Source organism: Labrus mixtus, chromosome 11 (genome assembly GCF_963584025.1).
Source record: "Labrus mixtus chromosome 11, fLabMix1.1, whole genome shotgun sequence".
NCBI classification, from domain to species: Eukaryota; Metazoa; Chordata; class Actinopteri; order Labriformes; family Labridae; genus Labrus; species Labrus mixtus.
This window is the reverse complement of record NC_083622.1, coordinates 28,897,005-28,918,343: the sequence shown is the minus strand read 5'-3', so window position 1 is coordinate 28,918,343 and position 21,339 is coordinate 28,897,005. Positions and strand designations below refer to the sequence as shown.

General features: G+C 39.5%; 1 protein-coding gene across 2 annotated transcripts in view; it reads right to left on the bottom strand.

The window, feature by feature from the left end:
* Nucleotides 1-21,339, bottom strand: part of usp45 (ubiquitin specific peptidase 45) — a 31,546-nt gene that overhangs the window by 5,614 nt on the left and 4,593 nt on the right. For both annotated transcript variants that reach the window (XM_061051210.1, XM_061051211.1), the window contains exons 6-11: nucleotides 12,820-12,971; nucleotides 11,315-11,410; nucleotides 10,662-10,792; nucleotides 3,346-3,433; nucleotides 953-1,034; nucleotides 701-792 (exon numbers count right to left, since the gene is read on the bottom strand). In XM_061051210.1, the coding sequence (XP_060907193.1) occupies nucleotides 701-792; nucleotides 953-1,034; nucleotides 3,346-3,433; nucleotides 10,662-10,792; nucleotides 11,315-11,410; nucleotides 12,820-12,971 (641 nt within the window). The remainder of the gene's footprint in view (nucleotides 1-700; nucleotides 793-952; nucleotides 1,035-3,345; nucleotides 3,434-10,661; nucleotides 10,793-11,314; nucleotides 11,411-12,819; nucleotides 12,972-21,339) is intronic.

Below are 21,339 nucleotides of genomic sequence, written 5' to 3'. Positions count from 1 at the left end.
TGTTTTTTCGGTTTAAAGGACGTGATCTCCAAGTGGAAGATGGATATTTGAGAAAAGAAAAAAAAAACACTGAAATTTAAAGGGCCAATCTTTATTTAAAACCTTTTCTTTTGTGTTATGTGGGGAAACTGCAGACCTTGTTTAGAACTGACTTCATGACACTAACTTTAGAGTTCCTCCACCCCAAAGTAGGAAGCTTATGGGTCTCATGGCAACAAGACACCCGGGACCCGCGCTTTTAACTTGATCAATTTGTCATGGTTAGTTGATTCACACATTTAACACTCTATGATATTAAATGGTAAAAGTATTGTTGAAATCAGTTGAACTAAATTCTAAATGACTCATCACCACCTACTGTCTACCTTCAAAACTTTCAAAGCCTTTTCGGTTTTAAGTTACATTCATCTAATTGTTACACACCCGCTGCTCTCTATCTACAAGGCTATTCTTTATTTGAAGGGAAACATTTTCCATGAGTATAACAGTCTGCCACATTATGACTGATGGACAATGCCTTTGTTTCTAAAAATCTGTTGGGCTTCCTGCTGTACTTGTTCAGAGCACTAGCAAAATCAAAAATGGATGTTACATCACAGTGTTCACTGGATTACATATTTATGTATTAATGTAAGTTTGGATGAAGAACTTGTGAACTTCAGTTCTTTTTTCCTGTAGTGCTTCACCCACATACACTCACATGCTCACACTCTTCACACATTATTGTGCTGGTCAGCTCGCCTACGAAGATGCGGTCCACAAAGTTCATCCTCACACCCTCCTTTCCGTACGCTGGTAGAAAAGGGAAACAGTTTTCACGGTAAAGCTTTGAAAAATCCCTTAAATCTGTAACCTACTTTACCAGATGAGTAACTTAGCTGTACTTCCATTAACCACCACAAGATGGGACTATTGATCTTAGCCATCTATAAACCGCAATGAACATAAGAACCTTTGACTTGACGTTTGGTGTCCTCGTCTGCGGTCTTCTCCGTGGGATTATTGAAAGCCTTCAAAATTCCTGCTTTCACTCTCTGCAAACAACAAACACAAAATGATACAACATTACAGACAATGTGTGATGGCCCTGGATGCAAACTGAATTCATTACATTTGAATACAATTAACTCAAGGTTTCTGTCTTGACTTCTCTCTATTATATCCATTAGTGAAATATCAAAATCTAGCCTACAGCTCAGTTTGACAGGTTTACCTATTACAAGCATCATTAGTGTAAAATAATTATTGTGCTTGTCTAAAAATGTTAACATTTAAATGTCTTAATGAACTGTGCATGTTTGTGTGTGGGTCTAAGATCTTCATGGGGTCCTCTTATTGAAGGTGACATGGTCAGTGAGTGTGTTGGTGAGAGAGCTGTGAAGAGGCACAGCCACAGTGAAGCACCAATCAATAGATAATTGGCCATGGTCTATGTCTGCAGCCGAGACCAGTCAGCCCCCATTGTCCCGGGACCCACGCACTGGACTGGCTATTTAGGTCAAAAAGTCCTGTTAATCCCTGCCTGGCCAGTCTGCATCCCACTCAGTCGACACAGTCAAACCAGAATGGGGCTCTCCTACTAATTAATTACCAGTAACCCCCACCCTCACTCCCTCCAAAATGTAACAGCGTGCACAGTCCCACACAGGATGGGCAGTGGGAGGGGTAGATAGGGGGTGCAGAGGGTTGCTGGTAAAAGGGTGCAGGGGTGGAAACTAAACTGAAGATGGGGCAAAGAAGGACAGTCCATGCCCTCAGAGAGTAATACCTACCGTCTCAGCTAATTGGTGATAATTGAGTGGAGCCAAATTAGCATATTCAGATCCCTGATACTAATGGCCGATAAACACAAACACTTAGGGCCTCTAAAAGCTTGGTGACAGCCACTACAGAGACACCAGTTTCCCTCACTAATTCATACAAAACTCAAACGACATACTCTACAACAGAATAGTGCGCTTGCATTGTTATAGTATTTAGAAGCTACTCAAATGTGTCTTTTCAAACTGGACTTAACTTATCCAGGTAAACTAGGTATACAAGAAAGAAAGAAAAAGTCTGCCTTATGTTTGTCCTGTGTTTGAAGAAGGAATAATTACTACACTTCTGAAACAAATTGTATCTTTATTCAAAAATAGCAACTGGTTTTACTGTTCACATTTATTTTAAACATCACTTTACAATGCAGGCTAAAATGCCACTGTATCTCTGAATGTTCTTTGTGGTTTAAATTAGATTCTGAGTGAATGAATATCCCCCCCCCCCTTTACCTCCCTGATTGGATTGGGAGATAGGCTGATGAGGGTGTGTGTGTGTGTGTGTGTGTGTGTGTGTGTCTATGTTTTTAGGAGGGGGCCATGGGTGACCCTCAAGCACAATGGGACGGCCCTGGAGCTCATTCAGCAGCTGTGGGTTTCCCAAGAACACACAATGATGCCGGTCGTGCCACTTGCAAGTCCCCTAAGTGGCACAACTGTCAGTGTTCACAAGTTTGAATGGGAGCATGGGAGCTCAGCCTGCGGCTCCGACCTGGCTCTGTGGCTGACCACTAAACACACCCGCTAACTTCTCCTCCTTGGTTCATGTAGCCACTGGTGGGGCCACGGGGGGCAGCTTGGTGCTGCAAAAGGCTGCTGTGGGGTCTCCTAATTGCCCCTGCAAAAAGGTTTGGGGGTTCTCTGCCAAAAACATGGCACCATAAGATTAAAACACAAAGGTGGAAAAACAAGTAGAAGCGAATGGGTACACAGCCAGCCACAAACACACCGTTGAGTGTCTTACGTTATTACTGATAAGATCTCTACCAAACTGAATAAGGAAATATCCTCAACAAATTGAGGGTAAAAGAGGCCAGAGACAGAAAATACTTTGGCACTGTGGTAACTCGAGCTAAATAATATTTTAAGAATGCTAAAATATTCAAGGTGAAAATTTTGTTTGGGATGTTTATGAGGTTGAATGTTTTTAATTTTTCGAGAGTCTTGGGCATTTTTCTCTATCCAGAGAGTAAACTGCCTGAAAGGGTGATGATTAGAGAACGATGACGGTTTGTTAGCATTGCAATACCTCAAAATTGAATTCCTCCATTTTTGGCAAAATCCGACTGAGCTTATATTCAGGGTGTCCTTACATTTTACAAACTGTCTTCTGCCAGATCCTCCAAAGCCATTTGTAAAGACATGTCACTTAACAGAAGTATGAGGCGTACTTTGTGCCAATTGAAGGACTTTTTTTAGTAACAAAAACAAAAACTTTGAAAGAGCATGACAAAAGATCATGACTAGATGTTCTCAAAGCCATTTTAAGACGTCAAATACAGGTGTAAGTGTATATTTGTAAGCTTACTTTAGTTTCCTCAACTCGTATGGAGTCCAGTAAGTAGTGCAGGAGCTCCTGGCTGTCTTGTTGTTGGTATCCCTTGAAGCGTGGAGCCCTGGAAAGTAAGTAAATATAATATCACATTTATTATATTCTTGACTGTGCACTCAGAGACACCTTAATTGCCCAAAAATGTCATAAATACAATGATATTTATTTGCATTTTGTTGACTGTTGTCAGTTCTGGAGATAAATCCCAGAGCAGTTAGAGGGGAGCCTCTCCTTGGGTCTGTCCCCTGGCCATCTACTGTATGATGAGGCAGATGTGAGGACAGATGCCAGGGGCAGATGGGCAGCCAAGGCTAGAGCCACTACAACCTGTTGGGCCAAGCCAGCCACATAACCACAGGACAGGTTGGTCTGACAGGCATAGCCCACGCTGAGAGGCCAAATTATGATTTGGCATCAGTCGAATGATGAGGATGTTTCGGAGGCTGAAGAGCTGGGTTGGAGGTTTAATTGTTCTGTGGAGGTATATCACTTGTATCCATGTTTTAAAGCAGTACTTTTAGCCTCCATATGGTGTAGAAATATAGATTTCATGTCATATTGAATAGGCAAACATGCACTCTTTGTATTTAAAAATGAATAGTTTAAATATTTTTCTATTCCAGTGAAAAACATCCTACTTATAGAACATATTCACTCAAATCACCCTTCAAGCTATATAAGCTCAAGTCCATTTAACATTTACCATTCTGAGACAAACCAACATGTGGCCAAAAAAATGGAAACGAGAAGAGAAAGCCAACCACCTGCACCCAACATAGGTAATAACCAGGAGGTCTGGAGGAACCTAATGGCACCACTCCCAACCACCCATTCCTAATAACAGACATGATGTGTGTCTTATTTGCCCTTTAAGTGCAGACAAATGGGGAATAGCGGGTGAAGGGGTGAGGATGGTAGAGAGCACATGTGTCAGCAAGCCTTAGAAACTAACAGCATGTGAAGGATTGCCCCATTCCTGTTCTGTTAACTAGTGTGCCCAAGAGAGAAATACAATCTAAAAGGGAGGAGGAGACAAGTGCGACAAAAAACCGAGACATACAGAGTAGTAGGGAGAAACAATTGAAAAGCTTGGTTGGGATCAGTGGGAATGAGAAGGTCTGTAAGCTCATCCCAGTGGAGAGAAGCAGAAGGGCCCTGTAGCACTTCTCTCAATCTGGCCAATGCAAACAGCTGCGGAGCTAACACAATTAATCGCCGGATGAGTTAGTACCAGACACAAGGCCACACAAGCTCCACCCTCCCAAAGAAAAAACAAATGTATGAGCCGCACAATGCAATGTACCCCCACACAGTACACATGTCAAATCTGTCCAGCATTCACTTACACATATGAATTAAAAATAGAAATAAGACTCAATGATTACAGCATCAATCATAACGACATGTGCATCTCACAATTTAGAGGGCTGTACTAAACAAAAACTACACTTAGTCCTAATGCTTGAGCAGCAAACAGTGTGCGGTCCTCCTTTCTACATTTATTTATTTATTTTTCCACTTAGCGACAGAAATAAAACTTCTCACTGCCCAGCCTCCAAATTAATATTGATACAAATTAATAACAATAAAAAAACCTTACTAATGATTGGATGGGCATGAAGATATTAAAAACAAGGAAATTGAAATAAATCTGCATATGGTCTAATTTAATTCTGTTGAAAATATCGGTTCATATATTTCTGATTAACACAATATAAAACTATAAAAAAATAAAGTCATATTTTGACAAGCTATGTTATGTGATATTGAACAATTTAAATGCCTTTAAGCAAATGATTTGAAGTCACATTTATCGTAATTGATGGTTTTAACCTTTTATGAAGAAAATCTTAAGTAACGCAGAACTGTACTTTTCTGGTTTTATTTTATATTAATGCACACACAGAGTATCTTCAAAGTCTGTGGTTTGCTGTTAATGCCTCTGTGGTGTTAGGTGTACGCATGTTGCCTCTAGTCTTATTGTGATGCACAACATTGTGCAATTTAAATCATACAATTTCTTTTCATATCACCACAACAGACTGTATGATCTATCACACTGCAGGTCTCTGATGCTAAGCTCTGCTATGCAGAAGATATGGCTGTTTTAAATAATTCTATTATGCGAGGGGGCTATATAATTAGGCTTTTAGTTCTGCAGGCATACACATTTTGGGGTAAAGACAAGAATCTGCAGTTTTTGATTTGTTTCTAATGAAAAGTGCTATAAATTAAATGCATTACTACCGTTCTGTAATTGTCAACTAAAATAATAAAAAATACATTTTTTAATTGACCTGTGCTGATTTTCACAGATTTTATTGGTCCTATCTTGGAGTAATTTTCATGTTTTGTATTTTTGCAGAGTGAAGTGCTTCAAACCATCAGATTTGAAGTTGGAATCATCAGACTGCGGTTCTAGCTTGTCATGTGTTCACAAGCCGCAATTCTTTTTCCACATCTATGAATTTCTGCTTTTTTGGTCAATCCGAAAGAGGTCTTCCTTCAGTGCAGACCTGTACGCCAGTCCCGCCTCTGTGTGTGTTACTGTAGCTGTGTGTATGTGCTTTGTATGCCAGAGCACTAGATGGAATCCATTGTTGTTCTTTGCTGTTTCCATAATGATGTAAGGCTTTTCATAAAGGCTTAGGAACAATATTTGAAAGATGTGGGTATGTAGACATTTATAAACCAAATAGGTAGAGAAGCTTTTCATTTTTTTTGTGACACAAGAGAATGTCCATCCATCCTAAAAAATGAATCAGTCCTTGAGAGAAACAGGTGCAGCTGAATGTGTCTCAGTGGCCTTTTTGTCCCGTTTCTGCATTAAACATGCACACTGTTCAATATTTTCCATCCCAATAGACTGATCCTAACGTGGTGGTATGGTAATAATAATATTTACTTAAAACATATTAATTATTTCATAATTGTGAAAGCTGACAAAATCAGTAGACTGGCCATATGATTAATCATATTTTAATCATAATCATCAGAACAGAATGTAAAAGACTTCCTGAAAAGCAATTCATTAAAAGAAACATTTTATGTACATGCGCCACATCTTCACTTTCATATCCACATTCAAACATTTGAACTATTAAATAGTGCCCCAGATACATGGTCCATGCATTCACACCATTTGGCCAATGAGATGAAGCTAGCTAGCTAGCCGCTAATCCCAGATTAGTTGGTGTCAGTTTGGCTGACACAGCAAATTTATCTAGCACTATGGCTGAAAGAGGACATGAGGGGAGAAATGTGGTTGAGTAAGGACTTGACATGACAAGAAGCACTGTTCTGCTAACAGTCAATTAATTAGTATTTTTTATAAAGTGCTGAATCATAACAGAAGTTATCACAGGAAAAAGCAGACACAACATGAGCCCACCATTAGTGGCAGAAACAGGCAGAAAACGTGAGCAGCAATAGATGTGAACAGCCATCTGTCCCAACTGAATGGGCACAACAAGTGGGATATTAGGAGAAAAAGAAATAAAGAGATGGATAGAGACAATCAAAAAGAGAAAACCCATAGTTGTAAAGCAGTTACTGAGCGGTCCCGAATAATGTAAAAATGCCTAAAAGCAGAAAGCCTGGAACTGCAAGTGCTACTACCCGCACTGAAATGTTTAATTTAAATCAAATTAATGTGTCATGGCAATAGTTATGTTCTCAGACATCCCAGTTTTTTCTCCTATTGTCCTATTAAACTCTAATTAAAATTAACATTCCAGTGTTCCTGATTACTTGATTGTTGAACTAGATAGTGTATTTGTTGCCCCTCACTCGCCTGGGTACAAGCTGGGACACTCACTGGCACCAGATTGAGAGTGTGATGCTGACCATCCAACCAAGCTTAGCTTGGCACTGGTCCTAGCCCAGAACAGACCTGTTCCACTGGCTGTAGGAGGAGGAACAGGAAGGCTACGGGGTACCCAGCTGGTAGATTGACATTCATGTTCACACATGCATAGAAAGTTTAGGAACAAACATATATTCACAGAAAACTAGGCTCAATACAGATCTAGAGTCACTCTTAAACACTCAAACTGGCCTTCAATGTTAGCCAGAGAACCTTATTAACCTTCCTGACAGCACAAACATACAAAGAAAGACGGTGAAGGGAAATGGAAAAACACTCTCAGTCACTAGAGGCCAAGGGCAGACCAAAACCTTGTTGAGTGACAAGAGCTTGCAATGACAGGTAAGAATGAAGAACATTATTCACAGAGTTAAAGGTCAATAAAAATGAAAAAAAAAAAATGCCTCAGTAAACAGGATATGTTCTTAACCCTGTACTTTCAGCCATAAGCTTTAGTCCTGACTGAATGTAGATGAGTTGCTGAGTGGAGAAGCAGAGCAGCATTTCAGAGCTCAGGCTAGTTTAGAAGGCTAGTGCAATAATGTCACTTTGTGAATCCTACAAAAGAAAAAGATAATCACTGAAATAACGCTGCATGTTAACAGTATATCAAATCTCCAATTTTATCATGCAAAATGCATTAATGAAGTCAACCCTACTTAGAAAGCCCTTGGAATCATTTTCCTCAAACAAGCAGGAGCATACAGCCAAGTATACTTTTCTTTTCAGCTAAATCAATGTACAGTTAGGGGGCTTTAACACAGCTAACAGGAGCACTGTGTGATGCCTGTAGCAATAAAGCCCGAGCCTTATGTAGTATTGAAACTAGTGTTCAGTCCTTTGAAGATTGTTATGTTAACTTTTTACTTTCAGCCTACAAGAATAATCTTTAGTTTACAAAGACTATTTTTCTTTTGTAATTGGCATCAGCAGTTCCAGAGTGTAAGTTTATATCTTTTGTTCCTTCCAACCATTTTTGAATCTTAAGAACATTGTTAGATGATATAATGGCTCGTATTAATATTGGCCTTAATAAAGTTCACGTGTGGTATCAGTGTACCATGTGGGTAGGGGGTACTGAAGCTTGAAGTCATGTCTCTCTAATCAAAGTCATGTCGGTGGAATAGATTAGCCATACTTGAAACTAGTCACGCATGAGTGCATAAAGTTGTGTTCAATGCCTGCTGTCTGAACCCATAATTGCCTGCATTTGTGCTGCAGACTGAGGTGGTACCAGGTGAGGTGGCTGCCCATACACACACACACAGTCAGACACATACAAACACATGGAGGCCTTTCTGATGGAAGCTAGGTACCAGAATAGCTGTCAAAGCAGCACCAGAGATGTACCCAGTCATCCAGTGTCAAGTGCCCTGGTCACCCACCTGCACTACTAAACAGTACAACACCCCCCACTCTCTCTCACACACACTCACAGTGTGGACCCAACCAGCAGTGTACCATGCACAAACAAAAACCCAGCCAACCAAACATTCACACTGTACATAAAAGAGAACAACACAAGAGTCCAGATCACAAATGTAAGGCTGTTTCTGCCTGTCACAAAGCCTGTTAGACCCTGCTCTGGATCAAATATGACACTGGTGGCACTGCAGTGTGGCAAGTAGCAAAAACAGCTTCAAATAGCTAACTGCTGCAGCCACAGTGCCCTTAGTGCTTTTTTAATCTGTTGAGTAGGGGTGTGAAAGGTTATAAAAAATTGTAAACGGTTACACAACGTCATTTTTTCGTGTACATGGTTAACCGTTTAAAAAAAGAAAAAAGAAAAAAAGAAAAAGCAAAGTGGACCGCAGTCGCACTATACAACCAATGGAGGGTGCGGCCGCTTTTCAGAAAGATTCCTCCGCATCACTGCCGCCACTCAAAGTTGTCAGACAGATACAATTGTGCTTTATAAAGTAGGCTATATAAGTAACACAGAAAACTTGCCATATAATTTGTAAAAACAAATACCTGTATGTATTTATTTTAGGCCTATATAGGCCTATAACAAGGCTATGATAAAACAACTACCATGATGAGTATGAAAGCCAAATGTCCCTTACCCGCCGAGTTGAATCCCCCGGGCAGACTGCGCGGACCCCACCCGTTTACCTCTCAACGGTTTCACGCCCTCTTGAACTCTCTCTTCAAAGTTCTTTTCAACTTTCCCTTAAGGTACTTGTCGACTATCGGTCTCGTGCCAGTATTTAGCCTTAGATGGAGTTTACCACCCGCTTTGGGCTGCATTCACAAACAACCCGACTCTGTTACCGGCCTCACACCATCCACGGGCTGAACCCTCGATCAGAAGGACTCAGGCCCCCGATGAACACCACACAGTGTACATGTATCTCTTGATCAGAGATGATTGAATGCGTGTCTCTAAAACATTTTAAAATAATTAAAAAAAAATATAAAAAAATAAACGGTCTCTTTTTTCCTAAACGGTTATGATTTACTAACCGGTTACACGTGTAGACGTGTACACCCCTGCTGTTGAGTACTAGAAAGAATTCAGCTGGGATCAGGTGTCTGTACTATGGGAAAGGTTTGAGGTAACTTCAGTGCTAACTTTGGTTTTCTAGTACTATGACAGAGGTTATCTTCTTTCTGAATAGGATTGTCATGGTAGACTATGCTGAATAGTGAACCTTCTACTGTTCAAAATTCAAGATCAGCGTCTACAAAAAAAGCACCAACTGACCATCAATTGTGTTGCTCATGGAGGTCTGTTGTGAGAGAGCTATCAGAAACGTGATCAGAAACTTAACTCTTTGACTTTTCAATAGAACTTTTGTATGAAATATATTCATGGAAGATAATTATTGTGCTTTTATCATCAAATAACAGAGAAAGATCAAAACACTGAAGCCGTGGACATGTTGTAGTGGTAAGATATAAAATTTAGGATACCTACCATTTCCAAGTATGTTTTTATATTTATTTTATCTGCAAGTTGTTCTTCCTGCATTTGGCAAATGCAGCCATGTTGATTTAAGTTTGGATTTTGTGTCTTCATCATATTTTTGTAATATCATATTCTGAGTTTGTAATGTGGGAACACTGCCACATGTGTACACGCTCATAGAAACTCTGGGTTAACTTACCTAGTTGATAACCAGCCACGTGTGACTGCTTAGGTACAATTTTATTCATAAGGGTTAGTGAAGCCAGATTACCAAAAGATAACCTACAGTTCTCAGGTGTTAACTGGATCTAGTTGATTAAAGTAGACACAATTGACTCTTGGACTGAAGGTATGTAAAGCTATGGCTTGCTGGCTGTAAATTGCTGCTATGATGATGGAGGAGTGTAATTCTTACACAATACAGTTGGACTTCATTGACCTGGATATAAATATTTGTATGTAGAATGTGAAGCTAGTGTGAATTTATGGAAATAGATGTGAGGAAAAGCGCCTTACTTCTGGCAGAGCTGGTTGAAGAGAATTTTGGGACTGAGTGGGCTTTTCCCTGGCTCTTTCATGCTCTGTAGGAAAAGAAACATGGCCGCGGTCAGCGGCTCAGGACTGGACAGTGAAACCATCAATGGAGTCTGTAAAATTAAAAAAGGAAGATTTAAAAAAAGGTTTTCTATTGGTAGTACAAAACAAAACATTATCCAGCTTTAACTTTGAAAACTCTTTTTTCATCACAGGTTAAATAATACGTTTTGGACAAATCAGAGTTGAAATAGTTTATTAGTTTGCTATTTAATGGATAAGGTAAGAAGTACAATGAGACAGATACATTGTTTTTTTCCCCAATATTGTAAGACTTTTTAAAAATACTATTCTTCATGTTGCATTTTGCTTCTTAAATCTAAACAGAAAGTTACTTCAATAACTTAAGGAGATTTTCAGATGATCTGTTTTAACTTTGTTATTTGCGATATCTTCTAAGTCAAATGTTACTGATCTTCTGTATCCAATAGATTCAACAAGGAATGATTGGTCAGATTAGCACAGCATTAAGACGACAATATCCAAAATTAATCTCTTTTGTAGTTGATCAATCTTCAGTACAGTTTGAAGAAGACTTAGACTTTAGAGTAGAAAAGATAGACAGCAAACTGTACCAGATTTGTCTCGACAGGGGGGCAGATCCTCAGTTTGTAGCCCTTCTCCTTCACTTCCTGGATGAGGTCGATGAGCATGTGTGTCTGAGACAGGTTCTGTTGGGATGACAGAGTTATTTAAAGCCGGTTTATTAATAATTTTAATTCACTCATTTAACGTATGACATTAAGTATTCAAAGTAGTGTTGTTCAAATATGACAAAAAAATCAACAAATTAAGAAATTAAATACCAATTCAAAAATCGTTTATTAATCACACTGCTGATATGCAATGATTTTACTCTTCATCAAATAAAAAGACACATAACAGTTTTGTGGACAAGAAAAGACAAATAAGGTTAGAATCCTTACAAGACAGCATCCACACTTAACATTTCATGAGGGCATTTGAATTGATTGCAGTGTTCGCCACAAGTTATCTCCGTTTCAGTGGGCTTAAGGGAACTTGTGATTTCATTATTCTGTAAGAGGATTTCAAATTTATCCATGAACTGTGAGTTTCAAACACTGTGAGGATCCTTGGTGGCGAGATAGCCTGAGCCGTCATTGTCCTTCCATTTTAGAGAAACATCTTTTCCTTCCATTTCAAGGGATATTTGTTTTGTCACACCCTGGCAATGAAGACAGTTGCTATGGAAAGCACACAATGGAGCCAGTATTGTGAACACAGACACAGCTCATCCTCAGACAATTACATGTTTTGGACAGAAAGATTGCAATTTTCAAGGAGACAACAGAAACCGACAGAGAGAATGAGGGAAAAGCATGTATACGGCACTAACTCAAATTTCAATCAACAAGGAAGGCCCACAGGGTGATTAACAAAATGGCGGAAAATAAAGCTTCATTGTTCGAGACGCACATCAGTTTGCAGTCACCATGACCGACCAGAGAGAGACTGAGGAGGCTTTATAGCGGTGATGTGTGGAGAACATGCTCTTCACCAACTGAATGCCACTCACGTAAGGACAGGTGAATATGTCTTAGCTAGCACTGCATTTACAGCTGCAATGAATACACTACAAAGTGACCTCTGGGCCTATTCTGTTTACACTTGCAATCATTGTGAAGATGTAGTCTTGTTTACTATGATAATAAGAATAATAATAATCCTTAGACTTTTATAGTGCTTTTCTAAGACACTTGTCCATACGTATGAAAAGCAGCACCTAAAGGAGTTTATACATTGTAACATTATACGTCCTCAAAATGTCTTGTTAGAATGGACGTTTGATGCTTTCACAGGAACTCTTGAGATACAACAATGATGAACAGGAATCCTTTTTGATATATTACATTTGATGAAACAGGATTATAAAATTATAAAATGTATCAAAGGATTCAGAATTACTTTCCTGATCTCAAATCATGCTCATAATCATAAGCAATTGTTCTCACAAAAAGTTTAGTATTTATTTGCAATATTCCATAATTATAAATACTAAATTTAGCAATCTATTGGGTTTGTGTTATGTCGCCATTTATTATGTTATTGTTATACCAACCTGCATTACAGCATTGAAGAAGCAGGTGTTGCCGAGGTTGTTAATGCCTTTGACAGGGACCAGGGTGCTGTTAATGACCAGACTTTTGCCTTTGGCTGAGTCAGTGTTGTCTGATGGTTCTTCTTGCAGCTTGATGATCTTAGGTGATGCACCTAGAACATAGAAAACAACAGGTCACTTATACACAGTCCTAGTTGAAAGTTCAACTAAAAAACTATGTTCATTCAGACAAAATAATTTATTTGTTTATTATACATATGTGCAACACATGTTTAATGTGCTCCGACCAATGGTGGACAAAGTACACAACTTCATTACTCGAGCCAAAGTTCACACACTCCTGGTCAAATATTACTCCAATACAAGTGAAAGAACAGTCAGGAATAGTTACAACCAAAAATACCTGATGACCAGGGAAAATGTCAGCCGGGCTTTACACAGTGAGATAACACCTGAATTTTAAACATGAGCTTAAAATAATGCCATGAGCTTTTCAGGTGGAGCATGTTCATCCTCTCTGCCGTAGCCATCATTAGGGAGTCAAACGTGTCTACCTATCTTGTGGACAAAGTTCATAGTGCTCATAGCTTGAATCAGGCAAGATGACATGGATGCTACTTGTCAGCCTTGCTCTCAGCTGTTCCAGTGTTTCCCAGGGGACCATAAAGATCAAGCCCATATTTTCTTACCATTTAACCAAATAAGGTAATATATTTTTATTGAATCGAAGTTTGCCGTCTTTAGAAAATATTGTTAAATATTAAATCTTGTTAAAGCCCTCTTCAAAGTAGGAGTTAGCCAACACATAAGGAATACCAAAAAACAACCAACAACCTTATCCTGCTCATCATTTGAGAATATATATAATATATATTATATAACATTTAAAAATGCTAGTAGCCCTCTTGTTCCTACAGATTTCCAGACAACCTAGCTAAGGCTGTGAAATGCCAAGTGTTTTTCTGATCACTTTGACTGGTTGTAGGTCTACCACATTGAGTCTACACGCATTTTGGTATGCGCCCATTGACAACAGAAATAAAAAATAAAGTGAAAGGTTCCAGACTTATTTTCATTTGTTACTTAGTCTGGTGATAGCTATGGTCCGCAATGTGTTGATTTGATAAAAGCTTCCATTTAAAATCCCTGAATTGGGACTGATTTTCTTTTTTTTTCATATACCAATCTTTGATATTCAGGCCTTAACACAGAGCCATGATGATAGCTGAGCTGGCAACTTGGTTGAGATTGCAAATGGAAAGTGGCTTTAAGCTGGAAAATGTCAGTATCCCTTTAATAAGGATAACGGCCCAATACAAAAAAAAATGGTTTAGCCTTGAAGCAAGACTGGGGATGGGAGCAGGGTGTTGTGATGGCAGCTGGAAGGAAAGCTGGGTCATTTGGGAAAGCAGATGACAGCTGTAGAAGTTTCCGCTGGTTAGTGAGGGAGCATTGGGGGCTGGGGTTGGAGACATTGCTCTCCAGAGCCAGCTGTTACTCCTGATCACCAATGAAGACTAACCTTACACAGAAACTCAGGCACAGATGGTAGAAATCTAACAGTGACATACAGATAGTCTGCTGGGGAAAGACTAGCGTAGTTAGCAAAGCCGGGAAAACTGATGGCGTGCCAGCGGCTAAAACAGTAGAAGACCATGAAAATTCATTGTCAATACAATATTACTGATAGGGTTATGATAACAGATATTAAACTTTGATATGATTCTCGTAAAAAATAAACAAAGAGATAAACTTTTTGATGCAACAGAAACAACAAAATTGTCTGAATTGCACAAATGCATTGGCAACAGTTTGGTATTGAAAAACTTCTGATAGTTTGCTCGCTGCAACCATGGGTTAATAAATGACTGAGATCTGTAGCTTCAGTGCTTTTCAATACCATCAATCATCCAAATAACTGAGATTATCATCATTTTAGAAAACATATCAAAGTATTGACAATTTGACAACCTTAGTTACGCACGTGTTGTTAGCATGCATTCGCTGAAGTTTAAAGAAACCTGATATTAAAACAGAAGAGGTTAAAATCCTCATATAAAGACATATTTGAATACAAATAATTTGAATCAAAACCCACGTTTGAATTTATTCTGGAAAAAGGTACTCTCAGATAAGAGCAGAGGTGTATGTACTGTAGTATTTTGTTGCCACTACGTTTTTTTTGAGACTAAGAAGTGTAATGGGGGGCGGCAGTAGCTCAGTCTGTAGGGACTTGGGTTGGGAATTGGAGGGTCGCCGGTTCAAGTCCCGGTGCGGACCAAATATGGAAGCTGGTCTGGTAGCTGGAGAGGTACCAGATGGTAAATGGACTTGAGCTTATACAGTGCTTTTCTAGTCTTCTGACTACTCAAAGCGCTTTTACACCACCTGTCACACCTACACATTCATACCCTTTCACACACTGATGGCAGTGATCGCTATGTAGTATCATCCATCAGAAGTAACTAATCCCATTCATACACCACCACTGAAGCAGTGGGAGCAATTCAGGGTTAAGTGTCTTGCCCAAGGACACATCGGACATGTTGCTCCGGTTGAGAGGCGACAACTCTACCAACTGAGCCACAGCCACCAGATCACTTCCTGAGCACTGCCGAGGTGCCCTTGAGCAAGGCACCAAACCCCCTCCCCACCACCAGCTCAGGAGCGCCCGCTGTGGGCAGCTCCGTGACTCTGACATCTCTCCATTAGTGCATGTCCATAGGATCCTGTTTCTGCATGTGTGTGTTCATGACCTACAGAGTGTAAAAACTGAAATTTCCCCTTGCGGGGATCAATAAAAGTAATTCTAAATCTAAATCTAATGCAGATAATCTGCTGACAGTTTCCTTTACTAATGTTCTCACCTTCCCTACTGTATAAGCCTTCATGTTCAGAGTACAATTTATTTTGTTAAACAACCAGCACCTTGATATTATTAGAGCAACATATGAATTCTCATTGTAATGGAACCACCTTAAACAACTAATCCCAAACATTTATCTTAATACAGGATACCATGAGCACTGTCATGAAAAACGAGCCCCACATCATAATCTATGGTCTCTCTCCTTCAAGTTTGAATAATCGGATAGCCTTTTGATTTTAGAGCAGAAAAGTTATCAAGTTTCACCAAGAAACCTTTATGGTGATCTTTTCAATTACTGTTCACATCTAGCTTTTGCACCAGGCCATTTACCATTTGAACCATTTAGTGAGCTCAGTCTCCCAGGAGGTCTCTTTTTTGGTATTTGTGTGTTGCTTTCAGAGAATTAGCATCTATCTTCGTTTCGGTTTTTGCTTTCTGAAACCCCGGGGATATATAATCTTTACTTGAGCTCACACTCAAGTAAGTCAAAGTTGCTGATGTCTTTATAGAAGCCTATCTTATCATTGCCCTATCTTTTCTTTTAATCGAGTGATTTAAGAACACAGGGGAAAATTATAGGCGAACAACATTAGGGCAAGAAAATGAGGGGTATTCCATCAGATTAGGTATAGATAAGATGAAAGTGTTTAAATTGTGAATAACATCTTAACACTGTACTGAGTAAACCATTTCTCTCCTATCTGCACAAATTTCACATTTTACACTTTTAGAGCTGCAAAAACTCTACCTGAATCCTCTACTCAATGACATTAGTTAAATATGTTTCACTATTATATGCAGAAATTTGAAAAGTTCCTAGAGACAGTAACTAAATCAAAAGTAAAAATCTTAGACTTTTTGGTAACATTTTTGTTGCGTTTGTGTCAACACATTTGGACTGTACTCCATGATAACCTTTTTTTAATGCATGGCGTGGCAACATTGACTTTATTCTATTTTTCATGAATATTTTCTAACATCTATATTTATATATTTTTAGGTGTCATTTCCAAACTCTGAAAATGTTTGGAGCATCGTTAAACACTGCAAAAAGACACTAGACAACAGCAGCTTCTCCACTGCAACTGCCACCTGACACCATGAAATCAAGGAGGAATAACATCTTCATTTTAAGAATAATGTTGCTGCATGACTGAAACGGTTAATAAAGCAGTACCCTGCCCCCAACCCCTTTTTTTTTTTAATTCACAACTTTTATACTTCATAGTTGTTAGTATCCCTCACCTAACGACAGTGAATGAATCTACCTTTATTGTAAGCTGACAAGAAGATATACCAGGGAAAATGTTCAAGTTCTTACAGGGACTCATGGCAGTACCCTTAATGCCAACAGGCAGAAAAGAAATCAAATGACGCTGGTAAGCACAAAAAGAGTTTGGTTCATGAGCACTTCACCCATATAAGCCAGTCAAGAGAGCGGAATGGCAACAAGGTCACTGGCCTTACCCCCTGTATCCAAAGTAAGAAAATTAAATTGAACTGTTAACCATCAGAAGCATCATTTCAACCTGCACCTTTACTCTCACTGTTCTTCCTAAATGGCCTTGCCTTAGCACACATTGAATTCTTAGAAACCACTCCTTGTACACAACACATTTGTTGGAAAGGTATTCAACCTACAGCAATAGAAAGCCCATTGCTGGCCGCTACCCAACGAGTTTCCTCCTCAAGGTCATTGACATAAGCAGCAGTGCCCTGGACACAGTCGCTGGAATGTGAACCGTGGGCTTTCTACTCGTGGCCAGGCAATTTGCATTTCATACTCATACAAATTTCAATCATAGGAATGGGGGTGAAAGGACATCTTTTCTGTTCAAAAGATTTGAGAAGAAAAAACACAGTTATTTGAGCGCACACATATACAGGACGTTGCCTCTTTTTGGTGCTGCTGCATTTTTTTGATTTTTCTATGCTTCATGAACTTTGCTCTTTTAATTCAACATTGCTATAACTGAAAGTGTTAAGTACTGAGGAGGAATTAAGACAGCTTTTTGGGGCTTTTACTTTTAGACTAAGAAGAGGTTCAGCTCGTTAAGATGCCATCATTTTGTGTGGCTCTGCTCAGTGGTGCTAACTACATATGGCCCTCTATGTTTGCAACATCTGGAAGCCTTTTTCCATCTTCAATATGCAGCCATAAGGGAGCCCCCATATGTCAACACACAATACACTGAAACATGTGGGCATTGGGAGTGACTGCAGTCCGGGTCAAGAATAAGAACGGTTTGGAGTGAGATCAATATGGTGTTAACATATGTTTAAGCAAGTGTAAAGACCTGAGAAAAAGAAAAAGTAATTGAGAGAACAAGTGTCTAAATTATTGTATGCACTTGTTGTGGTGTTTGTGAGAGGAGACACACAATGAACAGACATGTCACAATAGTACAAGAGCTGCAACTAGCACTTCAGCTAAGAGATAGCAGAGGAATGAGGAACTAACTGGGCGGAATGGGGATGCCCACGGACACACTCTGCATCTGGGACCGTCACCCAAGGTAAACAATGTTCAGGGAGCCATCTGGTTGAGACTGGGGAGAGTGGGGTAGAAAAGGGCGAGGGGAGTGCAGTGGGTGGAGGGAAGGGTTGCAATGAGCACAAGCATATGGAAAAGCAGCTTTTTCCTCTCCCTCCAGCAGTTAGTAAAGGCAAATGTCAGCATGCGCTGCATCCACGCTTGACTGTGCTGCACTCGGCACCACCACCTGGCCCTCCTTGCTCAGCCACCGAGTTTGGGCAGCAGTGACACTGTGGAGCCTTTCCCCAGGGCAGAGGAAATCATCACGGTGCTCAGGATCATCCACATGCACGCGTGTATGCTAACACCTCCTGCACTCCCTGCTCTTTTTCACACAAGAGATATACAAAGAAACATTGGATGTATATGCCTTTTCAGAGAACAGTAAGAGTACTCGCTAATGAAAAATAACACACATGACTAATTGAAGTCTTTCCAAAAGGTGCAATGTTCTGTAATGCTGAAGCAAGGCCAAGGCCAGGAATCATGCCAGGATTCAAGCTTTAATACATTAGCCACAAAAACATATTATACAAATATTTTCTGCAATCCTACATTTAGTACACCTGAACCTACAAAATGCATTTTTTTTAATCTCGTAGCCATTGTGTTAATTTCATAAAGCCAAAGATAGAAAACCTGTGAAAGAAACTTTCCATAATTAAAGTCTGCTTGATCAGATTGCTTTCCTTATCCAGGCTGAGAGGCCGTCAAATGGTATGGCCAGTGGGCTTCATGCCTCCATGTTCACTTACGGAGCAGTAGAGTGGAGGGCCAAGGCCAGCTCCCTTCATGCAGAGAAGGCAGTCAAGAGGAAGGCCAAGCAACACCAAATGTCTTATTAATCCGCTAATTTGTTGTGACTGCAGGGCATGAAAAGCCTGTTTCCTTGCCATCTGAGGCCAAGAGAACCCAGTTCCATGTTACTTACAGACACAAACATGCACACACATACACACACATTTGCTACCCACTATCTGGCCTACTTTCATGTGCGATGGTGGGAATAAAGACAGAATCACCCTTGATTACCTCCATGAGAGCACCACCAGGGGACAAGCATCATACTGACTACTGACTCAGATGGGCAAAACGGACACTTATCTAAGAACTATGGTTTCCAAAATCAACAACCAGGTAAAGAAGGGTGCAGTCACCACACAACACTAAATCTTGTACTTCTGCCTTTGGCAAGGATTCTTAGAAATTGACAATCTGATGAGAAAAAAAGAATGTAAATATATCTAAGCATACAATAACCCTCACACCATTCCTCTCTTTTCAGCACACTGGGTTTCCTAAATAATTCATTCATTCATTCATTGGTTTGAGATGTGAAACCTTCAAAGTCTTTTCAGCCAGAGAACAGTACTTATTAATGACACATAACTTACAATAAATGTTTTTTCAAATAAAAAATCAGCCAGGGGGTTCAACCAGCCATTTGTGTAAGTGGGTGTGTAGTTGTGTATTTGTTACCTCTATGTTTATGTAAGAGAGATTGATAGAATGTAGGAAAATACATTCCTGCAAACTTGTCACTTCACCAAGATTTCAAGGTTGTAGCTATAAAATATGTCAATGGTTGTATGTAACCATGTTTTATGACTTAAGTAAATTACAATTCATCATGTTCAAGAAGAAGAGAAATGTGACTACTAAATCCTTATCAATTGTATCCCCATACAAGAAAACAATAAATAAATAAGTGTTATTATTTATAGATGTATGCCCCGATTCAGCATGCACCAATGTACAGCTCCAAAAACTTGTGTCAGAATGCTTTTGCCAACCAACAAAATGTCAAATCTCCATAAATAACACATTAGGTTTCTCTAAACTATGTGGGACCAAACAATCAGAATCATAAATCTGAAGAATCTTCCCTTATTCTTTAATATGCAAAATTACAAATGAAAGCCCACGTATGGTAAAAAAAACCCAGGATATTTTTAACAGTGATTGATGACAATCACTGCCATAAAAATACACAACTGAGAGACTGCAATGAGAAACAAGCCGTGATACCAATTCACAATGAATGTTTTAATTTGCTCGACAAAGACAGCCCAGCTGTGTTACAAGCAGGAGTCTACCTCCCTGAGGTCAATTTGATTTTTACTAGGGCTCTGGTACTTGAGCTGAAGGCCTTGATGGTGAGAGCGCACAGTTAATCGACTTCCTTTCTACCCTGAGCTGTTGTTGCACAAAATTATTATAGAATCTGAAAAAGAAAACCTTGCTGGGGTCCTTTTGTGCTAGGGGTATATAGGAAAAACAGTGCAACAGCAGCTTCCGCTGAAAACATGGCCTTCATACTGAAATGCAATTTCACAAGCTCCTCAACAGACAACAACCACCTATTTTGCAGCAACAATGGCTGCCTGCCTCTACACCTATTTGGACAACCGGTGTGGAACAATTGGGTGGCAGGAAGGGTGACAGGTAATTTAAAGAGGTAAAGGGGCGAGCTGTAAGTAGCAACTATTCTGCTCAGCAGAATATTGGACCCCTTAGTGGCACCATTTCCACCAAAGGGCAGCTACTCAAGTATTTAGACAAATAAATCACATACATTGTTCATCCATAATCTCCTTTGCTTACTTGTGTGACACTTCAAAAATTATATATTTTTGAAAGAGAAACACATCCAACATTGAACAGAAATTACAAAATTAACCCAAAAGAATTGTTGGTAAGTCTAAGCTGAGGAAGAAATGTGTACATGTGTCAACTAACTGTAGAGCAAATCTAATTTCTAGCCATTTTTGTTCACTCTTTGTACTCCGTGAGGTGCTGTTTGTACCTAATTTGCTGTGTGCCTTGGTGAAGCATGAGTATCACAAAGTATAAGTTCACTAAAAACACATTTTACAGAAAGCATCCGGAAAATCCTCAGGTATGTAATGTACTTGGCAAATAAAAGTTATTCAGATTCTATTCAGAGGAGAGCTTGTGCTCTCTGTTGCAGAGAATGTGTCATGAGAATACAAAACATTTTATCACATAAAGTCATTTTAACTGCCAACAAATATACTATGGAGTAAAGAGGCTTTTTACTTTAGTTGATCATTTTCCAGATTCTGTGTACGTGTGTATCTGTGAGTGTGTTTGT